Source organism: Bos grunniens, chromosome 13, assembly GCF_055505025.1.
Source record: "Bos grunniens cultivar Pamir isolate PY7600 chromosome 13, Bosgru_T2T1.0, whole genome shotgun sequence".
Lineage (NCBI taxonomy): Eukaryota > Metazoa > Chordata > Mammalia > Artiodactyla > Bovidae > Bos > Bos grunniens.
This window is the reverse complement of record NC_141177.1, coordinates 18,847,199-18,869,064: the sequence shown is the minus strand read 5'-3', so window position 1 is coordinate 18,869,064 and position 21,866 is coordinate 18,847,199. Positions and strand designations below refer to the sequence as shown.

At 49.1% G+C, this 21,866-nt stretch overlaps 1 protein-coding gene and 1 long non-coding RNA gene across 15 annotated transcripts in view; one reads left to right on the top strand and one right to left on the bottom strand.

Annotated features, from left to right (window-relative positions):
- The window catches only part of CEP250 (centrosomal protein 250), a 47,479-nt gene that overhangs the window by 7,873 nt on the left and 17,740 nt on the right, over window positions 1-21,866 (top strand). For 4 of the 13 annotated variants that reach the window (XM_086332119.1, XM_086332132.1, XM_086332118.1 and 1 more), the window contains exons 3-21: window positions 442-498; window positions 2,325-2,407; window positions 2,633-2,798; window positions 3,579-3,685; window positions 3,933-4,187; window positions 5,616-5,712; window positions 8,199-8,300; window positions 8,801-8,962; window positions 9,505-9,683; window positions 10,261-10,443; window positions 12,357-12,501; window positions 13,313-13,459; window positions 14,572-14,802; window positions 15,775-15,968; window positions 16,190-16,317; window positions 16,754-16,923; window positions 19,244-19,411; window positions 19,822-19,956; window positions 21,719-21,862. In XM_086332119.1, the coding sequence (XP_086188245.1) occupies window positions 442-498; window positions 2,325-2,407; window positions 2,633-2,798; window positions 3,579-3,685; window positions 3,933-4,187; window positions 5,616-5,712; window positions 8,199-8,300; window positions 8,801-8,962; window positions 9,505-9,683; window positions 10,261-10,443; window positions 12,357-12,501; window positions 13,313-13,459; window positions 14,572-14,802; window positions 15,775-15,968; window positions 16,190-16,317; window positions 16,754-16,923; window positions 19,244-19,411; window positions 19,822-19,956; window positions 21,719-21,862 (2,853 nt within the window). Of the gene's footprint in view, window positions 1-441; window positions 499-2,324; window positions 2,408-2,627; window positions 2,799-3,578; window positions 3,686-3,932; window positions 4,188-5,308; window positions 5,404-5,615; window positions 5,713-8,198; window positions 8,301-8,800; window positions 8,963-9,504; window positions 9,684-10,260; window positions 10,444-12,356; window positions 12,502-13,312; window positions 13,460-14,571; window positions 14,803-15,774; window positions 15,969-16,189; window positions 16,318-16,753; window positions 16,924-19,243; window positions 19,412-19,821; window positions 19,957-21,718; window positions 21,863-21,866 lie in introns of those variants that run through there. The other 9 variants (XM_086332122.1, XM_086332123.1, XM_086332121.1 and 6 more) reach the window with 6 other exon arrangements.
- LOC147360329 (uncharacterized) lies at window positions 11,560-19,294 on the bottom strand. 2 transcript variants are annotated; one of them, XR_015139102.1, is made up of 2 exons: window positions 19,100-19,248; window positions 11,560-13,594 (listed from the first exon to the last, which is right to left on the bottom strand). It is a non-coding gene; the product is annotated as an uncharacterized LOC147360329 (long non-coding RNA). The 2 variants fall into 2 exon arrangements; XR_015139103.1 differs by lacking the exon at window positions 11,560-13,594 and adding an exon at window positions 17,992-18,966 and having other exon boundaries at window positions 19,100-19,294.

The window sequence follows — 21,866 nt, the reverse complement described above, 5'->3', positions numbered from 1 at the left end:
GGAAGGGGAAGAGGAGGACCCCTGGGGCTGGGGGCTGAGATGGATGAGGTTGGCCGGAGCCCAGAGCCACACGGTGGCAACACCTAAACAGCTCTCCTGTGATGCTCCCAACTTCTCCACCAGCTGCTGACCGCGTCCTTTCAAAGACGCCCTTCATGGGGCTTTCATCAGTCATGTAGCTTTGCTCTCCTAGAATAGGACCTGACCTTAGGTTTGCCAGTTCCTGAGCCCACGAACTTGTTGCTTCTCCAATAACAAGAGCTGCAGAGAATGTATTATTAAATGACCAAACGGAAGCTGTAAGACGTTACGGCCTTCCCTCACTCCTGTCACCTGGCCCCTGATTCACCGAGGGGTTTGCCCATGACCCTGGGGGGACCTCTGCTTTGGGCCATGGGTACCAGCCAGGCCCATTGCCCGGTCCTGCCCCGTTTGCCTCAGGTGTTACAGTACCGGAGCTGGTGCCAGGAGCTGGAGAAGCGGCTGGAAGCCACTGGGGTGAGTGAGGCTGTTCTGTGTTCCTCACGGGCCCTCAGGGAGTATGGTTAGGCCCTGTTTGCTGACTGAGGGAGGCTGGGGAGAGGTAAGGCGGTGTTTGGTAGAAGCGGCTCTTTCATCAGCTCCTGAGAGATTCTTTTTGCCTTTTTTTTAATATTTGGAAAATTTTAAAATATTTAATATTTTAATAATAAAAATATTTTTTAGTATTTATTTGGCTGCACTGGGTTTTAGTTATGGCACACAGGATCTTTTTCTTTTCTTTTTGTTTTTTAGTTGCAGCATGGGGAATCTTTAGTTACAGCATGCAGGATCTTTCGATTGTGGCGTGCGAACTCTTAGTTGAGGCATGTGGGATCTAGATCTCTGACCAGGGATTGAACCCAGGCCCCTTGCATTGGGAGCGTGGAGGCTTAGCCACTGGACCGCCAGGGAAGTCCCCTGAGAGCTTTATCGGATACCTTCATGGGACCTGGCTATTCCTGCCCCGACAGACTCCAGCCCAGGGCTCTCTAAGGGCAAAATGCAGCTTTAAGAAACTTAGGGTTTCAGATTGGAAGTGAAATAAAGTGAAAGTCACTCAGTCGTCTCCGACTCTTTGTGACCCCATGGACTGTAGCCCGCCAGGCTTCTCTGTTCTTGGAATTCTCCAGGCAAGAATATTGGGGCAGGTAGCCATTCCCAGGGGATCTTCCTGACCCAGGGATTGAACCCAGGTCTCCTGCACTGCAGGCGGATTCTTTACCGTCTGAACCAGATTGGAAGGAGTGTGGAATCCAAGAGAAGAGATGCGTTTTTCCTCCAGAAGGTGTCAGTGTTTATCCGTTGTGGAGAGATGTGTGCCTCACAGACTTGGGAAAAAAAAAAAAAGATGTGTTTGTGGCAGATGGATTTATTTGTGCTGTGGGCAGGATCGAATTGCCTTTCAAAAACCCATCTGCCTTTGTTCTAGCTCCCCTCAGCACCATCTTAACGTTACCCTCAGAAGAGTTCTCTCAGAGGAGGGGAAGGACCGAGACTTAGTATGTCCCAATCTGTAGGCATTGTGTAGGCACCCTTAGGCATTGTCATACAATTATGTCACTTTACCTGCAAAGCAGTTTTCTCAGGGGAATGATATCACCTTCACTTTGGAGCTGAAAACCTTGTGGATCAGAGAAGTTATAACTTCCCAAAGTCTGAAGATTAGTGTAATAGAAGCCAAGGCCATTAGTGAAAGATGTATTTTGTTTATTTTTTTTTAAAGATTAAAAAAAATTTTTTTTAATCTTTATTGGTGTTGTTACAATATTGCTTCCATTTTTAGTTTTTTGGCTGTGAGGTATATGGGATCTTAACTCCCCAGCCAGAGATCGAACCTGCACCCCCAGCAGTGGAAGGCAAAATCTTAATCACCGGACTGCCAGGGAAATCCCTGGAAGCTGTTATCTTATGCTTCTTAACTCAAAAGTTCTTTTCACTACCAAATGCTGTCTTTCATGAGAAGTCACTGGTTCACATTTGGAGAGAGATATACAGTGGATTTACTTGCAGGATGCAGTGATTGAGAAAAGAGACATATCGCTAACAAAGGGGAGAAAGAATCAAAAGCAAGCAGGGGGATTCCCTGGCAGTCCAGGGGCTAGGATTCTGCACTTTCACTACTGAGGGCCCAGATTCGATCCCTAATCTGGGAACTAAGATCTTGCAAGCTGCATGGCGCAGCCAAAAGTAAAAATAAAAATGTGAGTTTAGAAAAGTGGGCTGCTGTAGAAGGGGGCATCAGAGACTTGGTCTGCAGGATGTTCTCTTTGGAGGTGAATAAGGCTTGCTTTTATCTGGCTAAGGGACCGATCCCTCAAAGGTGGGAAAGCGTGGAAGAGCCAAACCTGGAACAGCTGCTAATCCGATTGGAAGAGGAACAACAGAGGTGATGGGCCCCAACTTTCTGGCCTGGGTGGTTGGCCGACGGGCGGAGCAGGCTGATGGAAAACCTCTGTCTGGAGGGCTGACATGGTTTAGAACCAAGGACTTCAGCCTTAGCCCTCCAGCTCTGGCAGTGGAAAGTTCCAGTGGTTGTCGTCTTACTCCAAGAGGTCCAGGGGGTTGGCTCAGACCTTGGTTTAGTACTTGCTCCTACCCCTCCCCAGTGCAGGTGTGAGAATCTAGCGGAGGTGAACACCCAGCTTCGGCTGCACATGGAAAAAGCTGACGTGGTGAATAAAGCGCTTCGGGAAGATGTGGAAAAATTGACAGTCGACTGGAGCCGGGCCCGGGATGAGCTAATGAGGAAGGAGAGCCAGTGGCAGATGGAGCAGGAGGTAAGAGAAACGGGGTGGGAATAGTGCGAGGAGTGCAGGTTGGGCACGGCCTGGTCAGTGCCAGAAGGAACGGGCTACCTTCAGGACCTGGATGGGTACTGAGCTGTAGTTTAAGTCTCTGGCCATCCTTAGCACTCATGCTGGCAGCTCAGCCCTGAGCTGTCAGGGCTGAGGGGCTGAATGAAGGGCTGTCACCTTCATTCTGTCCTTACCTGCCCAGTCGAGGTTTTGCTGGCAGGTAGCATGATGCTCAGAGCAGCTCCGTTCCTGCATTAGTGACTTGCTCAGATTTTAAATGGATCTCAAAGTTTAGACTCCCCTCATCTGGAAGTCTGCAAGCTAGACGCCAAGGAGGTAGCTACTGAAATTGAATGGGAAGATATTTTCAGATCCCAGTTAAAGGAAACTAATGTTGCTTGAGCCATTGCTCTGTGCCAGGCTTTGTATTAGGTGATTTATATATGTTGTATCATTTAATCCTCATTGTAAGTCTGTGCTGATGATGATAATAGCTCTCATTGGTTGAGCAGCTACTGTTTATCCTCTTCTAATCTAGCTCAGGGAAGACCTTATAGCATCCCAGGCCCTCTGACCTCTTGAGTCCCTCTGCTAATTTTATTAAACACTTCAGCATCACCTGAACATAGACACCCATTCGTAAGCTGTCTCCTGTAAGTCCCTCCTTCCCTTCCCTGCAATAGTCGGGAGGGATCCAGGACTCCTGTGTTGACAAATGATGTCCTCTGCCCTTTGATATGCCCTGGGTTTCTGAACACACAGTTCTTCAAGGGCTACCTGAAAGGGGAGCACGGTCGCCTTCTGGGTCTATGGCGGGAGGTGGTGACTTTCCGACGCCACTTTCTGGAAATGAAGTCAGCCACTGACAGGTCAGTGTGGGGATAAGATGGGAGAAGGTTTGCCCCTGCTGACTCCAGATTTGTGACAGTGGGCTGCTTTAGAAGGGAGGGGTCGGGTTGTGGGGGGAGGGCAGGGGTGGAGAGTTGGTGGGGAGGGATGGAATTGTTGGATTCAGATGGTTTTCCCCAGACCCACTCTTCCTGGGGCGTGACCTCTACATGCCCGTTCCTATCCCTGGTCCCTACCGGAGTCTGCTCTTTCCTTCCTTGGACTCAGAGACCTGACGGAGCTCAAGGCTGAGCACGCGAGGCTTTCGGGGTCCCTGTTGACCTCTTGCCTGCGCCTGACTGTGGGAGTACCACCGTCTCGGGAGTCTGATGGATCTGGGAGACTGAATGGAAACGAGCCATCCCAGTTGATGCTGCTACTAGCCAAGACCCAGGAACTGGAGAGGGAAGCCCATGAAAGGAGCCAGGAGTTAATACAGCTGAAGAGTCAAGGGGATCTGGAGAAGGCAGAGCTTCAGGATCGGTGAGATGGGCTGGGTCCTAAGAGGGGATCGCCTGGGGAAAGTCGACTCCTTTGGGGAGTCAAGCAGGTGGGGGAGACCTGAAGAGCCCTCTTCCCACAAGAGGGGAAGGAGATGTGCCAGAGGAGGGTCTAGTGTGAAACCCAGGGCCACAGCTGGGGCTATGTCGCTACCCTCTGCCCTCAGACTATCTCACAGCTCAGTTTTCCTCCTGTTGACTCACAGAACTGGCAGTGACTCTATACCAAACTACTTGCGATTCCCAGAACAGCCAAGTCCCTCCACATTCCCTGCCTTTGTAGATGCTGACCTTGGCCTGGAATGCCTCCCTCCCTCCTCTCTCTGCCTTATCCTTTAAGGCATAGTTCAAATGTCACCTCTTCAATGACCTCAATAGCCTGTTACATTACTGTACCCTACCATGGTCTTTAGAACTATTATTAATAGTTTTTTAATTTCATTGATTATTTAGTTTTTTGTTTTCTCTTTTTGGCTAGGCTCTTTTATTTTTTGGATCGTAATAAAATCAATATTAAAAAAATGGGAAGAGCAGGGACATAAGCAAAGAGCTGTATTTGAGTCATCTCAGGACAGAGGTCCGTTTATACCCCATGGCTAGGGTAGTGTCACCACCTATCGGTGGCGTATGTAAATTGCAGTTTGTTTTGTTGGGTTGTGAAGGCACTGGAAAGCACAGAGAATGTCTTAGTCAAGTTGTGTGACCGAGTGCTTTGCACTTCACCTGCCATATAGTAGACACTTAGTAAATGCTTATTTAGTGATACAATAACTAAATGAGTGGCTGTACAGTGAGTTCAGGCTCTTAAAGATGATGCAGAATCAAATTATGAAGACTTTGAAACAAAAATTAAACTCCTGGATGAGTTCATTCAAGAAATATTTGTTAAGCTACCCATATAATACCAAGTACTGTGCACTCCAGGATAAAGGTGATAGAGGCCTGGTGATTTCCCTGAACTTTGGGGTTAAGATCAGGGAGGTTGACTGTAATCTCTCCCAAATTGCCCCTCCTTTTCCTCTATCAGAGTTAGAACCTTGGGCTGGAGGGACCTTGGAACTATCCCATGTGGCAATTCTGATGTTCTCATTGGCTTCAGGGTGCTTGACTTCAAGATCAAGTGGGGCCTGGAGGGGCCTGTGCCAGGGCTTTCCTTCAGCTCTCGGGCCCCCAAACACGTGTTCCAGCCTTGAGATGTGGTAAATCCCTGCATGTGTCTGAGTGGCATTTGGCTTCCCCTGCTGAGTTCAAGGCTATAGCATCATGTGTTCAGGGAGTACAGGGGCTGGGGGCACCCAAGGGACTCTGGGGTGCCTGTAGGCGGGGTGTCTGTGTTGGGCTGGGGGTGTGCTGCATAGCTCTGTCCACATCCATGGGTGCCCAGGTGACAGTGCTGTGCTCTTCTCATCAGGGTGACTGAGCTCTCTGCTCTGCTGACCCAGTCTCAGAAGCAAAATGAAGATTATGAAAAGATGGTGAAGGCTCTGAGAGCGACGATGGAGATCCTGGTATGTGATCCTTTGTTCTGCGAAGGCGTTGGGAGTAGGCCTGTGGGTTCCTGTCCTTTATGGACAAAGAGTGCAGGATACCAGTTAAATGTTCCTTGATGAAATCCCCTGAAGCTACAAAATTAATTTTGGTTCCATCTGAAAATTAATTAACTCATTCATTTACCTATTAATAAACATTAGCTGTCTACTCTTTCTACTATGGGCTTCCCAAGTGGCTCAGTGGTAAAGAATCTTCCTGGCAATGCAGGCAGGAGATGTGGGTTTGATCCCTGGGTCAGGAAGATCCCCCTGGAGAAGGAAATGGCAACCCACTCCAATATCCTTGCTTGGAAGATTCCATGGACAGAGGAGACTGGTGGCTACTGTCCATGGAGTCACAAAGAGTCAGACACGACCTAGGAACTTAACAACAACAGCATCATCCCTATTACTTTCTTAGGGGAGCTTTGCAGTATGTCCTCTTCTGAAAGAGTGGGACACTTGTGAAGAGGTGCAGTGGCCAAGTAGGAGAGGGTGGAGGGAAATGTGTAGAGAGATTCAAAACCTACTCATACAAGAAACACTTGAGGAGCATGGCAGTGGGTAGCCTGGCGGAGAAGGGCTTGAGGAAGACATGATGACTGCCTTCATGTAACTGAAGGACTGACACCAGGGAAGAGAGTTGGTTTGTTTTAATGTATGCCAGGGGGCCACAAGCCCTGCCAGTGACTAGAAGTTACCAGGAGGTAGACCTCGGCTGCAGCTAGAGCTGCTCGATACTTTAACAGTCCTCTTTGGGAAGGAGTGAAGTCCATGATAACATCTGCCAAGGATGTTATCAAAGGGATTCTCTTAGGTTGGACGTCAGAACCTCTGGCTTGGTTCCATGTTTTCTTCCATCTCTAGTTTTTGTATCTTTGACTCTAGGCGAATCCTGAACCCCCATCGCTATGCATATCCCTAGTCTTCTCATCCAAACTGAGATCAGCTGGGAAGCAAACTTGCTTATGCCTTTTTGCTTCCATTGTGTTCAGGAATTTGCAAATTCAGATGTCCTCGTGCCCAAGAGTCAAGCAGGCTCAGCTGTAAGATTTCTGATTTTTCCGATATTGTCATATTTAGTACAACAGGGGACACTTGATCTCAGTACACAGGGAAAAAAAGAGGAGAAGTGGGGACTGCAGGACCCTGAGACACATTTGTCCTGTCTGGAGGAGGCATCCACTGTTCAACTTTAAGAAATAATTGCCATGTAGGAATGAGGGCTTAGGTCCGTCTAGTCAAAGCTATGGTCTTTCCAATGTATGGATGTGAGAGTTGGACCATGAAGAAGGCTGAGCACTGAAGAATTGATGCTTTTGAACTGTAATGTTGGAGAAGACTCCTGAGAGTCCCTTGAACTTCAAGGAGATCAAACCAGTCCATCCTAAAGGAAATCAGTCCTGAATATTTATTGGAAGGACTGATGCTGAAGCTGAATCTCCAATACTTTGGCCACCTGATGCAAAGAGCCAACTCATTGGAAAAGACCCTGATGCTGGGAAATACTGAAGGCAGGAGAAGAGAGCGACAGAGGATGAGATGGTTGGATGTCATCAGTGACCCGATAGACATGAGTTTGAGCAAACTCCAGGAGATAGTGAAGGACAGGGAAGGCTGGCCTGCTGCAGTCCATGGGGTCACAGAGTTGGACACGACTGAGCAACTGAACAATAATAGCAACAGTGATGGGCTTCCCTGGTGGCTCAGAGGTTAAAGCGTCTGCCTGTGGGACTGGTGTGGTCCATTTGTTAACTTTTTGAGAGATGCCAGAAATGTAGATTTTTATGAATTTCTCAGCTTATAAAAATCTCTCAATTTACAAATGTTGGTTCAGATTTTGCATAGGCCAAAAAAAACCTCAAAAAAGCCCATAGCTGCAAATCTTTATCTTTAGGTCTTCACTAGCACAGTAAGGTAGGAAGAATGAGCGAAATTTTGAGAGTTCAGATTTACTACTGGCCTTCCTTGGGGCTAGAGGTTCCTCTGGCCTTAGGTCTCACACGTCCATTTGCTGTCCAGAGACGGCAGCCATCCTTCATCCAATGAGGGCTCACGTTTAATGAACATTTGTTTTGTGACAGGCGCTGTGTTGAGTAACCTACATGCAGTTTTTTCATTCAAGTCTGGGAACAAATCTATGAAGTAGTTGCTGTTAATTATTCCCATTTTAAAGAGAAGGAAGCTCAAAGAAGGAGTTGCCTAAGGTTACCAGGCTAGAAAGTGACAGAGAGAGAATGCTAATCTGGACAGCCTACTTTGGAGCCCTTAATCCCTTAATCTGAACTCTTAATCACCCCATCACATTGTCCGCAGAGTCCTAGGACACCGTTAGCGTTCCAGTGTGGTCAGGGGAAAAGTGTGGGTGACAAGAGACAGAAGGAGACTGGTTGATTTGGGGGCCCGAAATGATAAATCCTCCTCTGAAAGTTTGGCTTAGAGGCTCCATTTTGTTCCCTGTTCAGGAGGCAAATCATGCAGAATTAATGGAACACGAGGCATCTCTTAGTAGGAACGCCCAAGAGGAGAAGTTGTCTTTACAGCAAGTGATCCAGGATATAACCCAGGTACCAGTCAGCCTCCCATCATGGTGACATGTCCAGCCTGCCCTTACCCAGGCCTCCCTGTCCTCTGAGGTGTGCCTAGGGGAGTTTGGACTGGGTTTTGTGTGGATGAGCTCTCTGGGTATGTTTGAAAACTGGAACCCTAAGCTAAGCTTCTGTGGGCTGGCCCTGCCTGCTGAAACAGGCCCTCCTTCTTACTGCCGGCTGCAGTTCTCAGACAGCGGCGGGATTCAATAACCTCTTCTTTCATTTATTCATGGAGTGTTCAAGGGGTGCTCCAGCCCTGATGCTCATCCTGGGTTTGGGTGACCAATGGTAAACAGTTGATTTGAAGAATTGAAGGAAGCCACCCTTTTTTGCTCTTAGATGCCCTCCTCCCACCCCCCAGGGAGAGGACCTGGGAGAGAGAAAACATCAGGTTTGTCCAGGCTGGAGTGTGAGTCCTCTGCATGGACTCTAGGCCTTGGTCAGTGGGATGGTGACACTGCCGTGTTGGGTTTCAGGCCATGGTAGAAGAAGAGGACAGTATGGCCCAAGGTTCTAGTCACGAGAGCTCCTTGCAGTTGGACCCTGGTGGCTTCTCTTCCCAGTTTGATTCCCAGCAGCCAGACAAGGCTGTCTCTCTGGTGCGTTCGGTACTGACTCAGAGACGCCAGGCTGTGCAGGTAAGAACCCCACACTCTTCCTCAGCCATGGGGATCGGTATCTAAACTGATCTGGGCCCCGGGTACCCTCCTAGCCCAGACTGCCCCTTTCTCTACATTGACCTGACATGAGGAGTTTTGTCAATACCCCGAAGTGTCCTTTGGAATCTCTGGGTCTCCCCAGCTGTGCTGAGGGGGAGCCAGCACGCTCCCCATGCCACTGGCACGCTCTGCTTTGATGCACTTTTCACTGCACCCTGCAAAGTGGAGCCCTGGGGAGTGTGGGTAAGTGTTCTCCAGTTCTAGGGGTCCCAGCCCTACTCACTACTAACCCCACCTTCCACATGGTACATTTGAAAATGATGAACTCTGAGATGCTGAGACCACAGAACCCGGTCACCTCTGATGCTCTGTCTCCTTGACTGGTCTCATCTTTATTCACAGCTTACCTTGGTCACACCAGTCCCCCTGCCCCTTGCCCAGCCCTGCTTCCAGGCTGCTGACATCCCTCTCTGCCCTGCCCTCTTACTCACCACCTCCTTTCTGTCCCTCTCCCTCTGCAGGACCTAAGGCAGCAGCTGTCAGGCTGCCAGGACGCTGTGAGCTCCTGGCAACAGCAGCATCACCAGTGGGAGGAAGAGGGTGAAGCCCTGAGACAGCGGCTGCAGCAGCTCACAGGGGAGCGGGACACCCTGGCGGGGCAGACGGTGGACCTGCAGGGAGAGGTGGACTCTCTCAGCAGGTAAGTGGGGGCTGTTTGTCCCCCTACTTCCTCCCAGGCTCAGTCCTCACCCAGCCTTTTCCCACTCCCATCGTGTGGTTGGCAGACCCAGGGCTGTTCAGGACCACCTGGCTTTGCATTCTGCTGGTTCCTGCTCACTCACTTTTGGGTCTTTGTGATGATTTGGGGCAGGTGGGGGGAACAGTTTTGAGACCTCCCTGGTGGTCCAGTGGTTAAGAATCCACCTTGCAGTGTAAGGGACCAGGGTTTGATCCCTGGTCGGGGAACTAAGATCCCGTATGTCGCAGAGCAACTAAGCCCAAGCACCGAAACTAGAGAGCCCACACGCGGCAACCAGAGTCCGTGTGCCCCAGCGAAAGGTCCACATGACACTACAAAGATCCCGTGTGCCACAACTAAGACCTGTCGGAGCCAAATAAATAGACACTAAAAAAACCAAACAAACCAGTTTCCTTCTCTAAAGGGAAGATGAGATATTTAAAGGAAGCAGATACCCCTCTCCTTTGACCCTCTGCTGTCTGCTTCCAGGAGGGTTTTTAGGTTCCAGGGTTTGTGCTCACGTCTGGCCTCCTTCCAGGGAGCGAGAGCTCCTGCAGAAGACCAGGGAGGAGCTGCAGCAGCAGCTGGAGGTGCTGGAGCAGGAGGCGTGGCGACTGCGGAGGACCAACATGGAGCTCCAGCTGCAGGGCGACTCTGCTCAGGGCGAGAAGGAGGAACAGCAGGAGGAGCTGCACCTGGCCGTCCGAGAGAGGGAGCGTCTGTGCGTGTGACAGTCCCCTCTCTCCCTGGCCCTGTCCCTCCCCACCCTGAGAAAGCGGAGTTAATAGAAACCTGGCATGCAGTGGGTTCAGCTTAGCTTACCGCTCTACCCTTGGCAGAAGGATGAATGCACAGATTTCATCCAGGCTTTGCTGAGCACCTAGAGGAACTGAGGCCCCATGGGGGGAAACAAATAAGACACTGACCTCAAGCAGTTTGCAGTATAATGGGGAAGTCAGACAAGTAAACCGTGGCCAGGTGAAGCATGAGCTAAAAAGAGCTTCAAGCTAGATCCTCTGGGAGAATAAGGGTAACAGTTTGTTACTGAAAGCTGCTCGGAGAAGAGGGTCGCTGCTGAGCTGGGCCTTAATGTATTTTGATTGGCAGAGAGCAGGACAAGGCCTAAAGGAACAGATTAGCAAAGAAAAGGAGGTGGGAGGATGCAATGAATGTTCAGAGGAGGCTGGGCTGGCCAAAGAGTTGAACTCATCCTGGGAAGTAATGGGAAATGAGCTGGTCAAGAAAGGGAATTCCAAGGACATTCCTGGTGATCCAGTGGCTAAGACTCCAAGCTCCCAATGCAGGAGAGCCGGGTTTGATCCCTGGTCAGAGAACTAGATCCCTCAGCCTGCAACTAAAGATCCAGCATGCTGCAACTTAGAGCTGGTACACCCAAATAAATACATATTTTTTAAGAAAAGGAAATTCCAGAGTAAAGGGACCCAGCTTATCTATAAATTCCCCAATATTATACCATAGAAAAAGCAAGGACTTTACAGCTGGGCAGAAGCTTGGTTTAAATAATTGCTCTGACCGCTTGGATGGATTAATTTATTTGTAAAATAGGAGTGGTGATATTTCCCTTGAAGGGTCATTGGGAGGATTAAAACTGTGTTTTACGAAATGCCAGCACAGAGCGTGGCCTGTGGTAGGTCTTCAGTACCTGGTAACGGGTTGGATCTTCTTCATCTTTGGTACCTCCTCTTCTTTCCTGTTCCCCGGCTCCTTGCACCTAATGGTCATAAATGATGGAATCCTGAAGGGACTCCTCTAAGGATCATGACTGGTCCAAGGAAGGGTCTCCCCATACCAAGGCAAAGAACCAACAATCCACAAATATAGTTTAATGTTTTTAAATTTAAACTGTTTGACTCAATAATACATTTATTAGTATTTCTATGATTCAAGGGGCTTCCCTGTGGGTCCAGTGGTTAAGAGTCCAGAGTTCTACTGCAAGGGGCACAGGTTCGATCTCTGACTGGGGGGGTTACGACCATGTATGCCACATAGTGTGGCTAACAAGAAAATTTTGTATAATTCAAAAGTCAAAACTATTTTAAAAGGTATGCACAGAGAGAGTATTTGTCCCTTCTACTTCATCCATCCCGTATCCCTTCCTTTTGTGTGTAATCACTTAAATTAATTTCTTATTCATATTTCTAGTGGTGCCTTATGCAAATGTGTGCGTATATTCGTATTTCCCCCAGTTTCTTGCATAAAAGAGAGCACGCCACATATACTGTTCTGCACCTTGCTTTTTTTCACATTATGTCTTGGAGCTCTCTCCTTATCAGTTTTTAGAGACCACCTTCATTCTTTTGTATCACAAAGGCAAATCAGTTCAGTCACTCAGTCATGTCCAACTCTTTGCGACCCCATGCAGTGCAGCACGCCAGGCCTCCCTCTCTATCGTCAACTCCTGGAGTTTACTCAAACTCATGTCCAGTGAGTCGGTGATGCCATCCAACCATCTCATCATCTATCGTCCCCTTCTCTCACCTTCAATCTTTCCCAGCATCAGTGTCTTTTCAAATGAGTCAGTTCTTCCCATCAGGTGGCCAAAGTATTGAAGTTTCAGCTTCAACATCTTTTGGGATACAGCCACTCCCTAAGATTTCCTCTTTTTCATCTTAGTCAGGAGACACTGGTGGTCCTGGAAGCCAGACAGTCCGAGTCCCTCAGTGAACTGATCTGCCTTCGGGAAGCCCTGGAGTCCAGTCGCCTGGAAGGGGAGCTGCTGAGGCAGGAGCAAACAGAAGTGACCGCCGCGCTGGCCAGAGTGCGTGGGCCTCCCCCTCACTGGTGGGGTGGGGCGGGCGGCTTGGAAAGTTGATTGTCTCTAGGAAAAGGGTATACAACCTGCGTCATTCTTCACTTTATAAGCCATGGCCCTTCCTATTTTGTGCCTCAATTCCTAGTTTCTGTCCCTCTCAACAGACTATTGGAATTAGAATGGTTTTCTAAAGTATAAATCTGGTCGTGGCAGTCTCTTTCCTAAAACCATTCAGTGGCTCCCCAGCAACTTGGTGTCACACTGACAGCCCTCTGCCCCCTGCCACCTTTTCTAGCCTCCTTTCCCCCGAGATCCCTGTCCTCACTTCTCCCATGCCTTTACTAAGTGTGTTCTCCATGGTACCCATTCCCTTGTGCCTCTAACACTCTGTATGAACTCTTCCCTTTGCTTGAACTGCTTTTTTCCTTCTCCTTTAACTGCAAACCATTCCTTATCTCTCAGTGTCCAACTTCACTGTGAACTCTTCAACCAAGCATTTTTTGACTCTTTCAAATTGAACTGATGTTTTCTTTGAGGTCCCAGAGCACTTTGCGTTTCCATTGTCTGCGCTGTCACCACAGTTGTGGTTGTTTATATATCCTAATGTCTGTGTCTCTTTCGTGTGAGTTCCTCTCTCACTCTTCAATGAATGCATGGGAGAGTGAATGGATGAATGAAGGGAAAAGTTTAGAATGTGAGGGAGGGGATGAAGTGTTAACTCCTGTCTGTACACAGGAAGCAGCAGGTACTGGGGATGTGAGCTGTTCACTGCTGCAGGAAAACTGGGAAAAGAAACTCTTTAACTGTCTGTTTTTAGGCAGAACAGTCAATCATGGAGCTGTCAAGTTCTGAGAACAGCTTGAAGGCTGAGGTCGCTGATCTTCGGGCTGCAGCTGTCAAACTGAGCGCCTTAAATGAGGCTTTGGCCTTAGATAAAGTTGGACTGAACCAGCAGCTTCTCCAGGTGAGCAAAGATCTCTGACACATGGGGTAGGACTGGGCCCCAACCGAGAGGGCAAGAGACAGACACAGCTGATGGCCTGTGACAAGGAACAGTTCTCAAACGATCAGCCCAAGGCAGATCAGCTCCCATGTAGTCCTGGAATGAGCAAAAGGAACACTTACAGTCCAGAGGAAAGCAAAGATTATAAGGCCTGGGCTCAACCATTAAAAGTAGACCCCTCCCACATCTACAGCAGGACCCCCTTTGGGCTTTACAGTGAGATCACCAGGGCCAGGAAGGAAGTCCATGCCCTCTAGAAGGAAGACTAGGCTTCAATCCTGTTGTTTGAGATAACACCAACCACCATAAAAGGATCTGCTGAAGAGCCCAAGCCTCAGAATCTTCTCTAGAGGTTAAAAATTTAACATGTCTCAGACTTCCCTGGTGGTCCAGTGGTTAAGACTCTGAGCTTCCACTGCAGGGGGCGTGGGTTCAATCCCTGGTGGAGGTACTAAGATCCTGCATGCTTCAGGGTGCTAGAAAAATAAACAGAACAGACTTAACTGTCTGTTGAATCACTCTGGTTCCCTTGAGCCCCAGAAATATTCTGTGTTCCCTTTTCTGAATTCTTCAAGAGCAGGATTTTGCTTTTTTTTTTAAATTTTGTTTATTCATTTTTTTGGCTGTGCTAGGTCTTTGTTGCTGCCCAGGCTTTTCTCTGGTTGCTCTGCAGGGCTTCTGTGGCTTCTGTGGCAGCATGACATGTGAGCTTTGGTAGTTGCAGCTCACGGGCACTAGAGCATAAGTTCAATAGTCGTGGCAAACGAGCTTAGTTGCTCCAAGACATGTGGGATCTTCCTGGATCAGGGATCGAACCCATTGGCAGGCGGATTCTTCACTGAGCCGCTGGGGAAGTCCAGGATTTTGCCTTTTTTGTCTCTGTCCCCAGCATCTAGTACCTGGAGTAAAGGCTCTAGACCCCAAATGTGTGGTTAGTCCTCCTCTCCCATAAGCACTCCTGTGTCCTTCTGTGGAGAAGAGAGTCATGTATTTCATGTGGACTTCTGTCTTCACCTCTTCATCTCTAAACCACAACCCTTTGTCTCTGATGCCCTTCCCTTTTTGGCCAGTAGTTAGAACAGGAGAAGCAGTCTGTGTGCAGGAGGATGGAGGCAGCAGAGCAGGCGAGAAGCACTTTGCAGGTGGACCTGGCGGAGGCCGAGAGGAGCAGGGAAGCCCTGTGGGAAAAGAACAGCCACCTGGAGGCCCAGCTGCAGAAAACAGAGGAGACCAGGGCGGAGCTGCAAGCGGACCTCAGGGGCATCCAAGAAGAGAAGGAAGAAATTCAAGAGAAACTAAGCGAGGTGAGAAGAGAAAACTGCCACACTGTAAAAAAACGAAAACACTACAGAAATGATTCAGGAAGGGAAAATCTCATTTCCTGGAAATGACCAGTGTTACTATGAATAGTTTGGGGTACATCTTCCAGTTTCTTAAAAGAATTCCTAAAGGAATCCTTCGCTTATGCCCCATTGCTTCACATCCATCAATTTGAGTTAGATGCCTCTCCTGTGTTCTCTGATAATACGTCGCGTTTATTCAACCACCACAGCCTTCATACTGTATTATAATTATCTGTTTATGTATCTCCACCAAAAGCTCCTTGAAGCAAGGCTATGTCTTATTTGCTTTTAATCCCTCCAACTTTTAGCACAGTGTCTAACACATGGCAAGGGGCTCCATTAGTTTTTTCTGAACCAATGGCCCAACTCAAAGTGATCTTTCTTCTCTACCAAACATCTCATTGACCTAATAATTATATGCAATCTCCCCTCTCAGAGGGCTTCCCTGGTGGCTCTGACAGTAAAGTATCTGTCTGCAATCCAGGAGACTGGGTTTCGATCCCTGGGTCAGGAAGATCCCCTGGAGAAGGGCATAGCAACCCACTCCAGTATTCTTGATGGAAAATCCCACGAACAGAGGAGCCTGGCAGACTACAGTTCATGGGGTCACAAAGAGTCTGACACAACTGAGTGACTAACACTTTCACTTTTCCCTTCTCAGAGTCTTTCTCAGGGCATTGATCACCTTCTTAGTGGTAATGTGTGTGTGTCTTACTTCTTAAGACTAAAAGCTCCTTAGAGGTAGATCTCTTGCCACCCTAGAGCATGTTTCCTGGTCTGGGCACGCTGTGTAGATCAGGGAAATAGATATATGGCCCTTGGAGTGAGAGGGCACAGCTCACAGAGGTCGGTCCAGTGACCCTAATCTGGTGATAGCAGCCTGGAGTGGGGGGTCCTGCCTCTGCTCTCGTCTCATCAGTTCTGTCCCCCCAGACATATCACCAGCAGGAGGCAGCTTCAGCTCAGATAGAACAGCTAAAGCAAGAGACAACGCGCCAGGAAGAGATGCTCGCCCGAGAAGTCCAGGAGAAGGAGGCTCTGGCACGGGAGAAGGCAGCTCTCGAGGTGCGGCTACAGGCTGTGGAGCGAGACCGGCAGGAGCTCGCAGAACAACTTCTGGGGCTCAGGTAGGGCCCACCCCCAGTTCTACCAGGGGCAGAGAGCTTCGCAAAGCAAGGCGTAGCCAAGCTGAGTTCCTTGCCCAAAGTGTATGGGGGTTTCAATGAGTTATGAGTTTGTAATTGCCCCTCTAGCTTCTCTAGGTGGCCAGAAGTTAGAACCCGACTCCTCTTAAGGAAGGGTAAGGGGCTTAATGGGTAAGAACTCTCCTGATTCCTGAACCTGACAGCTCAGCCAAGGAGGTACTGGAGAGCAGTCTGTTTGAGGCCCAGCAACAAAATTCTCTGACAGAGGTCACCAAAGGGCAGCTGGAGGTCCAGATTCAAACTGTCACGCAAACCAAGGAAGTAATCCAAGGTGAGAATCCAGCTGGGATGGGCACACTTCAGTCCATGGGGATGTTAAAAGCCAGGAAGACGGTGGGAAGCTATTAGAGCCAGACCCAGGGCCTCTGAGGGGGCTCCCCTGGTGGCTCAGATGATAACGAATCTGCCTGAAATGCATGAGACCCAGGTTCAATCCTTGGGTCAGGCAGATCTCCTGGAGAAGGGAATGACCAACCACTCCAGTATTCTTGCCTGGAGAATCCCATGGACAGAGGAGTCTGGCGGCCTACAGTCCATGGAGTTGCAAAGAGTTTGACATGACTGAGTGACTAACACACACACACACACACATACACACACACCCCCAGCCTCTGAGATGGGAATTCCTCATGAGGCCTGGGGAGGAGGGTGAAAGATGGGAGGGCAGAGGCTCAGAGACCAGACAGATCCTGTCTCTGGCATCCTAGGGGAAGTGAAGTGCCTGCAGCTGGAACTGGACACTGAACGGAGCCGGGCAGAGCAGGCACGGGACACAGCAGCCAGGCAGCTGGCCCAGGCTGAGCAAGAAGGGCAGGCTGCCCTGCAGCAGCTGAAGTCGGCCCATGAGGAGGAGGTGAATCGGCTCCAGGAGAAGTGGGTAGGTGGTGGATGTGGCCAGGCTATGGGAGAGACAGACCTGGTCTCCAGGGTGTAAAGGGAGCAGAGAAATACCTTGGATAATTCTTGCCCAATTCAGAACTGTGTTTCCTTTGCTTTTTAATTATATAATTTAGTCCATTTGCTTTTATTGTGTCCATTTGCTTTTATTATAGGTATGTTTGGATTTATTTCTGTCATCTTTTGCTATTCATCTTGTCTTTTACCTTTTGGGACGGGAGATCACCTTAACTTCTTTTAGAGGATTATATTGAATGATTAAGCTGTATTCTTTTCTTATCTTTTTTCTCTCTCTGCTACTTTGGATGATATGTACTGTGTTTTTTATTCTTTTAGTTATTCTTTAATATTTTAAAATACATACTTAATAGAATCTCAAGTCAATTGGTATATTTACTCTTTTCCTGAATGACACAGGATCACAGAACATTTTACCTGCTTTCACTCCTCCTCACCTATCAACTGTATTAGTCAGTGTGTTTAGTTATTACTAGTTTGTTAACACCATATGTTATGCCTTTTGATTATTTTATACAGTCAATCATTGTTTGGATATCCTGAAAATTTTACAAGGTTTGTTTTTGTTCACCATTCCTTCTTGCATGTCGGGTTTTCTATTTGGATTTATTTTCCTTCTTGAAGTAAGATAACCTTTGGTGAGGGTATGTTGGTATTTAATTGTCTGAAAATGTCTGTTTTACTTTTATTCTTTTTGTTGTTGTTTAGTCACTAAGTCGTATCCAACTCTTTTGCGGTGCCATGGACTGTAGCCCACCAGGCTTCTCCGTCCATGGGATTTCCCAGGCCAGAATACTGCAGTGGGTTGCCATTTCCTTCCCAGGAGATGTTCCTCACCCAGGGATCAAACCCTGCTCTCCTGCATTGCAGGCAGATTCTTTACCGTCTGAGTCACCAGGGAAGTCCTTAGTTCTGGAAGATCCCCAGAGGAGGAAATGGCAACCAACTCCAGTATCCCATGGATAGAGGAGCCTGGTAGACTACAGTCCATGAGGTCGCAAAGAGTCCGGACACAACTGAGTGACTAACATTTATTTTTTGACCCAGAATTTATTTATTTATATTTTGGCCATGCTGTGCAGCTTGCAAGATCTTAGTTCCCAGACTAAGGATTGAACCTGTGCCCTCGGTAATGAAAACACAGAGTCCTAACCACTGGACCGCCAGGGAATTCCCTATCCTCATTTTTATAGATGAGGAAACGGAGGCACAGAGATGTGATAGAAATTAACTGAGGTCATACTAGCAGTGCTGGAGTAAAGACTCCAACCCAGGCAGCCCCTCACCACCATCCTGAGATCCTGACAGAGGGGCTGGATTCATCTAGGAAATCAGAAAAGTCGTTGGTCACTGATGGATTCTGGGAGGACCGGGATGTTCCATCCCGACAGTCTTGAATCCTGTAGAAGACATCATAGCTAGACATGGGCTGGCTCTTCAGAAGGGTGACCCTGCCACTCTGAGCAGGGGAGAGGGGCAGCAGAGAATGAGTCCACCACTTCAGTTTGCTGTTACAACCACCAAGCATGATGTGGTTGCTTTAAAATATTTGTAGCTTATGTGAGGGACATTTGTACTTTAGAAAACACTGTTACATGTATTATATCTTTTTTTTTTTTTTGGTGGTATGGTATGGCATGCAGGATCTTAGTTCCCTAACCAAGGGTCAAACCCTGCATTGGGAACACAGAGTCTTAACAACTGGACCACCAGGGATGTCCGTGTTTTTTTTTTTTATCTCAATTTATGTATTTTATTTTTGGTTGTGCTGGGTCTTCATTGCTGCACGCAGGCCTTCTCTATTTGCGACAAGCAGTGGCTACTCTTCATTGCATTGCGGTGGCTTCTCTTGTTGCAGAGCACAGGCTCTCGGTGCACAGGCTTTGGTCACTGTAGCACGTGGGCTCCGTAGCTGTGGCTCACAGGCTCAGTGGTTGTGGTGCATGGCCTTAGTCGCCCCATGGCATGTGGGATCTTCCCAGACCAGGGATTGAACCCATGCCCCCTGTATTGGGAGTGTAGAGTCTTAACCATCGAACTGCCAAGGACACCCCTGATTTTTTTTTTTTTTTTTAATAAATCTCACTTGATTCTCATAAAACTTGGCAAGATAGGCAAAGCAGGATAATTAGCCTCACCTCACAGATGAGAAAACAGGCTTGGTAAGGAAGACACCGAGGTCACGCAGCTGGTGAGCGGTAGACTTCTTACTCTCATCCGGTGCTTCTCTGCCTCCGCGCCTCACCCTCTCAGCTCGATCGGTGTTTCCTTCGTATGACCAGGAAGAAGAGCGCTCCCGGCACCGGCAGGAACTGGAGAAGGTTCTGGAGAGCCTGGAGAGGGAGAAGATGGAGCTGGAAGCGAGGCTGAGGGAACAACAGGCAGAAATGGAGGCTATGCGGGCGCAGAGGGAGGAAGAGCGGGCCGAGGCCGAGAGCGCCCTGTGCCAGGTGGGCAGCTGGGAGGGCTGCGTGTTCCCTGTGACCCCCTGCCTCGGACCACTTCCTTCCAGCTCCCCAGGAGTGGGGCTACAGGGGCTTCCAGGCCTCCCACTCTGCCCCTACTCACTCTAGGGCGTGAGCAGGTGATCGGCACCGTTAACTGCAGGGCTGGCTGTGTGTCCTACTTCCTGAGGGAGGGCCGCCGTTTACCACATCCTGTCAGCTTGCAAACCAGTGGCAACCTTCACACTTCCTGGTTCTCAGTCAGTGGTCCCAACCTTCCTTTGCCCTCAGCAACCGCTGCCCCCCTAACCCCGTTTGCCAGAAGAACCTAGAGCAGCTGGCGTGCGCTTGTGGCTTCATGGATGAGCATGGTGACCCCTGACCCAACAAGCCCTGGCCCTCCTGCCCCTTCACAGATGCAGCTCGAGACAGAGAAGGAGAGGATGTCCCTCCTGGAGACACTGCTGCAGACCCAGAAGGAGCTGGCAGAGGCCAGCCAACAGCTGGAGCGGCTGAGGCAGGACATGAAGGTTCAGCAGTTAAAGGAGCAGGTATGGAGGGTGGTCCTGGGCAGGGAGGAAAGGGAGTGGCGATTCACTCCTTCACACTGTTCTGTTTTTCTTTTTTAAATATTTATTTATTGGGCTGTGTCAGGTCTTAGCCGCAGTGTGCAGGGATCTTTCCATAGGGATCTTTCGTTGCAGTGTGCAGGCTTCTCTCTAGTTGCGGCGTGCAGGCTCCGTAGTTGCAGCAGGTGGGCTTAGCTGCCCTGTTATATGGGATCTTAGTTCCCCAACCAGGGATCAAACCCATGTCCCCTGCATAGGCAGGTGGATTCTTTTTTTTTTTAATGTTTATTTATTTATTTTTGTCCGCACTGGGTCTTGGTTTCTATGTGCAGGCTTTCTGTAGTTGTGAGTGGGGGCTATTCTTCAATGTAGTCCTCGGGCTTCTCGTTGGGGTGGCCTCTCTAGAGCACGGGCTCAGCAGTTGTGGGGCTTAGTTGCCCTGCAGCACGTCCAGCAGTCTTCCTGGACCAGGGATCGAACCCATGTCCCCTGCATTAGCAGGCGGATTCCTAGCCACTGGACCACCAGGGAAGTCCCCACTCTTTCACCTTGACCTGCTGTTTGGCACTTCTTTGCACCAGGCCCCAGGCTAGCTGCTGACACTCGACCGACAGAAAGGTGTGGCACAATGGTGAACGTGACAGTCATGGTGTTTTTTACAGTGGCAGAGAGGACACAGAATAAGTGAGATAATTGTAGGTCGCGATAAGGGCCATAAAGGAAATGAATAGGCCGAGCTAACTGAGAGGGATTCAGAGGAGGCCTCTTTGGACAAAGGTGGTCAGCGGGGCCCTCACTGAGAAAGTGACATTTGAGCTGAGCCACGAAGGTTGAAGATCAGGCCCTTAGAAGAAAAAGGGTGAACCTTAAAAGCATTTTGCCAAGTGAAAGAAGCCAGTTACAAGAGACCGCATGGGATATTATTCCGCTTGTAGGCAGTAGCCCAAACAGGCAAATCTACGAAGACAGAGAGTAGAAGAGTGGTTGGAAGTGGGGCTGGGGGATGGGGAGGGTATGCAGTTTGTTTCTGCAGCTGATAAAAATGGTAAAAAATGATCACAGTAACCGTGGCACGACCCTGTGAATATGCTAAATACCACTGAATTGTCTGCTTTAAATGGGTCAGTTGCAGGATATATGAGCTCAGTCTCAATAAAACCATTAAGAAAAGAAGCCAGCCATTTGAAAAACAGTTCAGGCAGTAGAAATAGCTGTTGTAAGGACCTGGGACAGGCAGCAAGGACCTGGGACAAGTCCCTTGATAAGCTTGGGGGCAGGAGCCCTTTGTCAGCCATGGAAGGAGCTTGAGTTTTGTTCTAAGGACAGCTGGAATGTGTTGGATGATATCTAAAAAGCAGAGTGGGACATGATTTACTATATGTATTTTTAAAATACTTTAGCCGCTGAGGGGAGAATTGTGTGTGTGTGTACACGTGTGCGTGTGGGTGTGGCAGCATGAAGTGGAAGTCGGGCCACCCGGCAGGAGCTGCTGCAGTGGTCTGAGTAAGGTGCCCTGGCCAAGAAGGCCTGGGCGAGCAGTGCGCTTGGTGAGGGAGGAGCAGGAGAAGGAGGTGAGGACTTGAGGTGACAAGGTATCATGGAAGCAACATGACTCAGCTGGGCCCTGCCTTGGCTTTTGCCAACCCAACCTAAAAACCAGTACTTATACGACACAATCTCTGCAACACAGATTTCGTGACCAAGGAAGCTTTCTTCCCCTCCCTGCTCTCTTCTCCCCTTGCAGGAGACCACTGGGATGCTGCAGACCCAGCTCCAGGAGGCTCAGCAGGCACTGGAGCAGGCAGCCCAGCAGCACAGAGACAGTCTGGCGACCCTCCAGCAGGAGGGCCGCGTCCTGCTGCAGGATAAGACAGACCTGCAGAAGCAGGTCC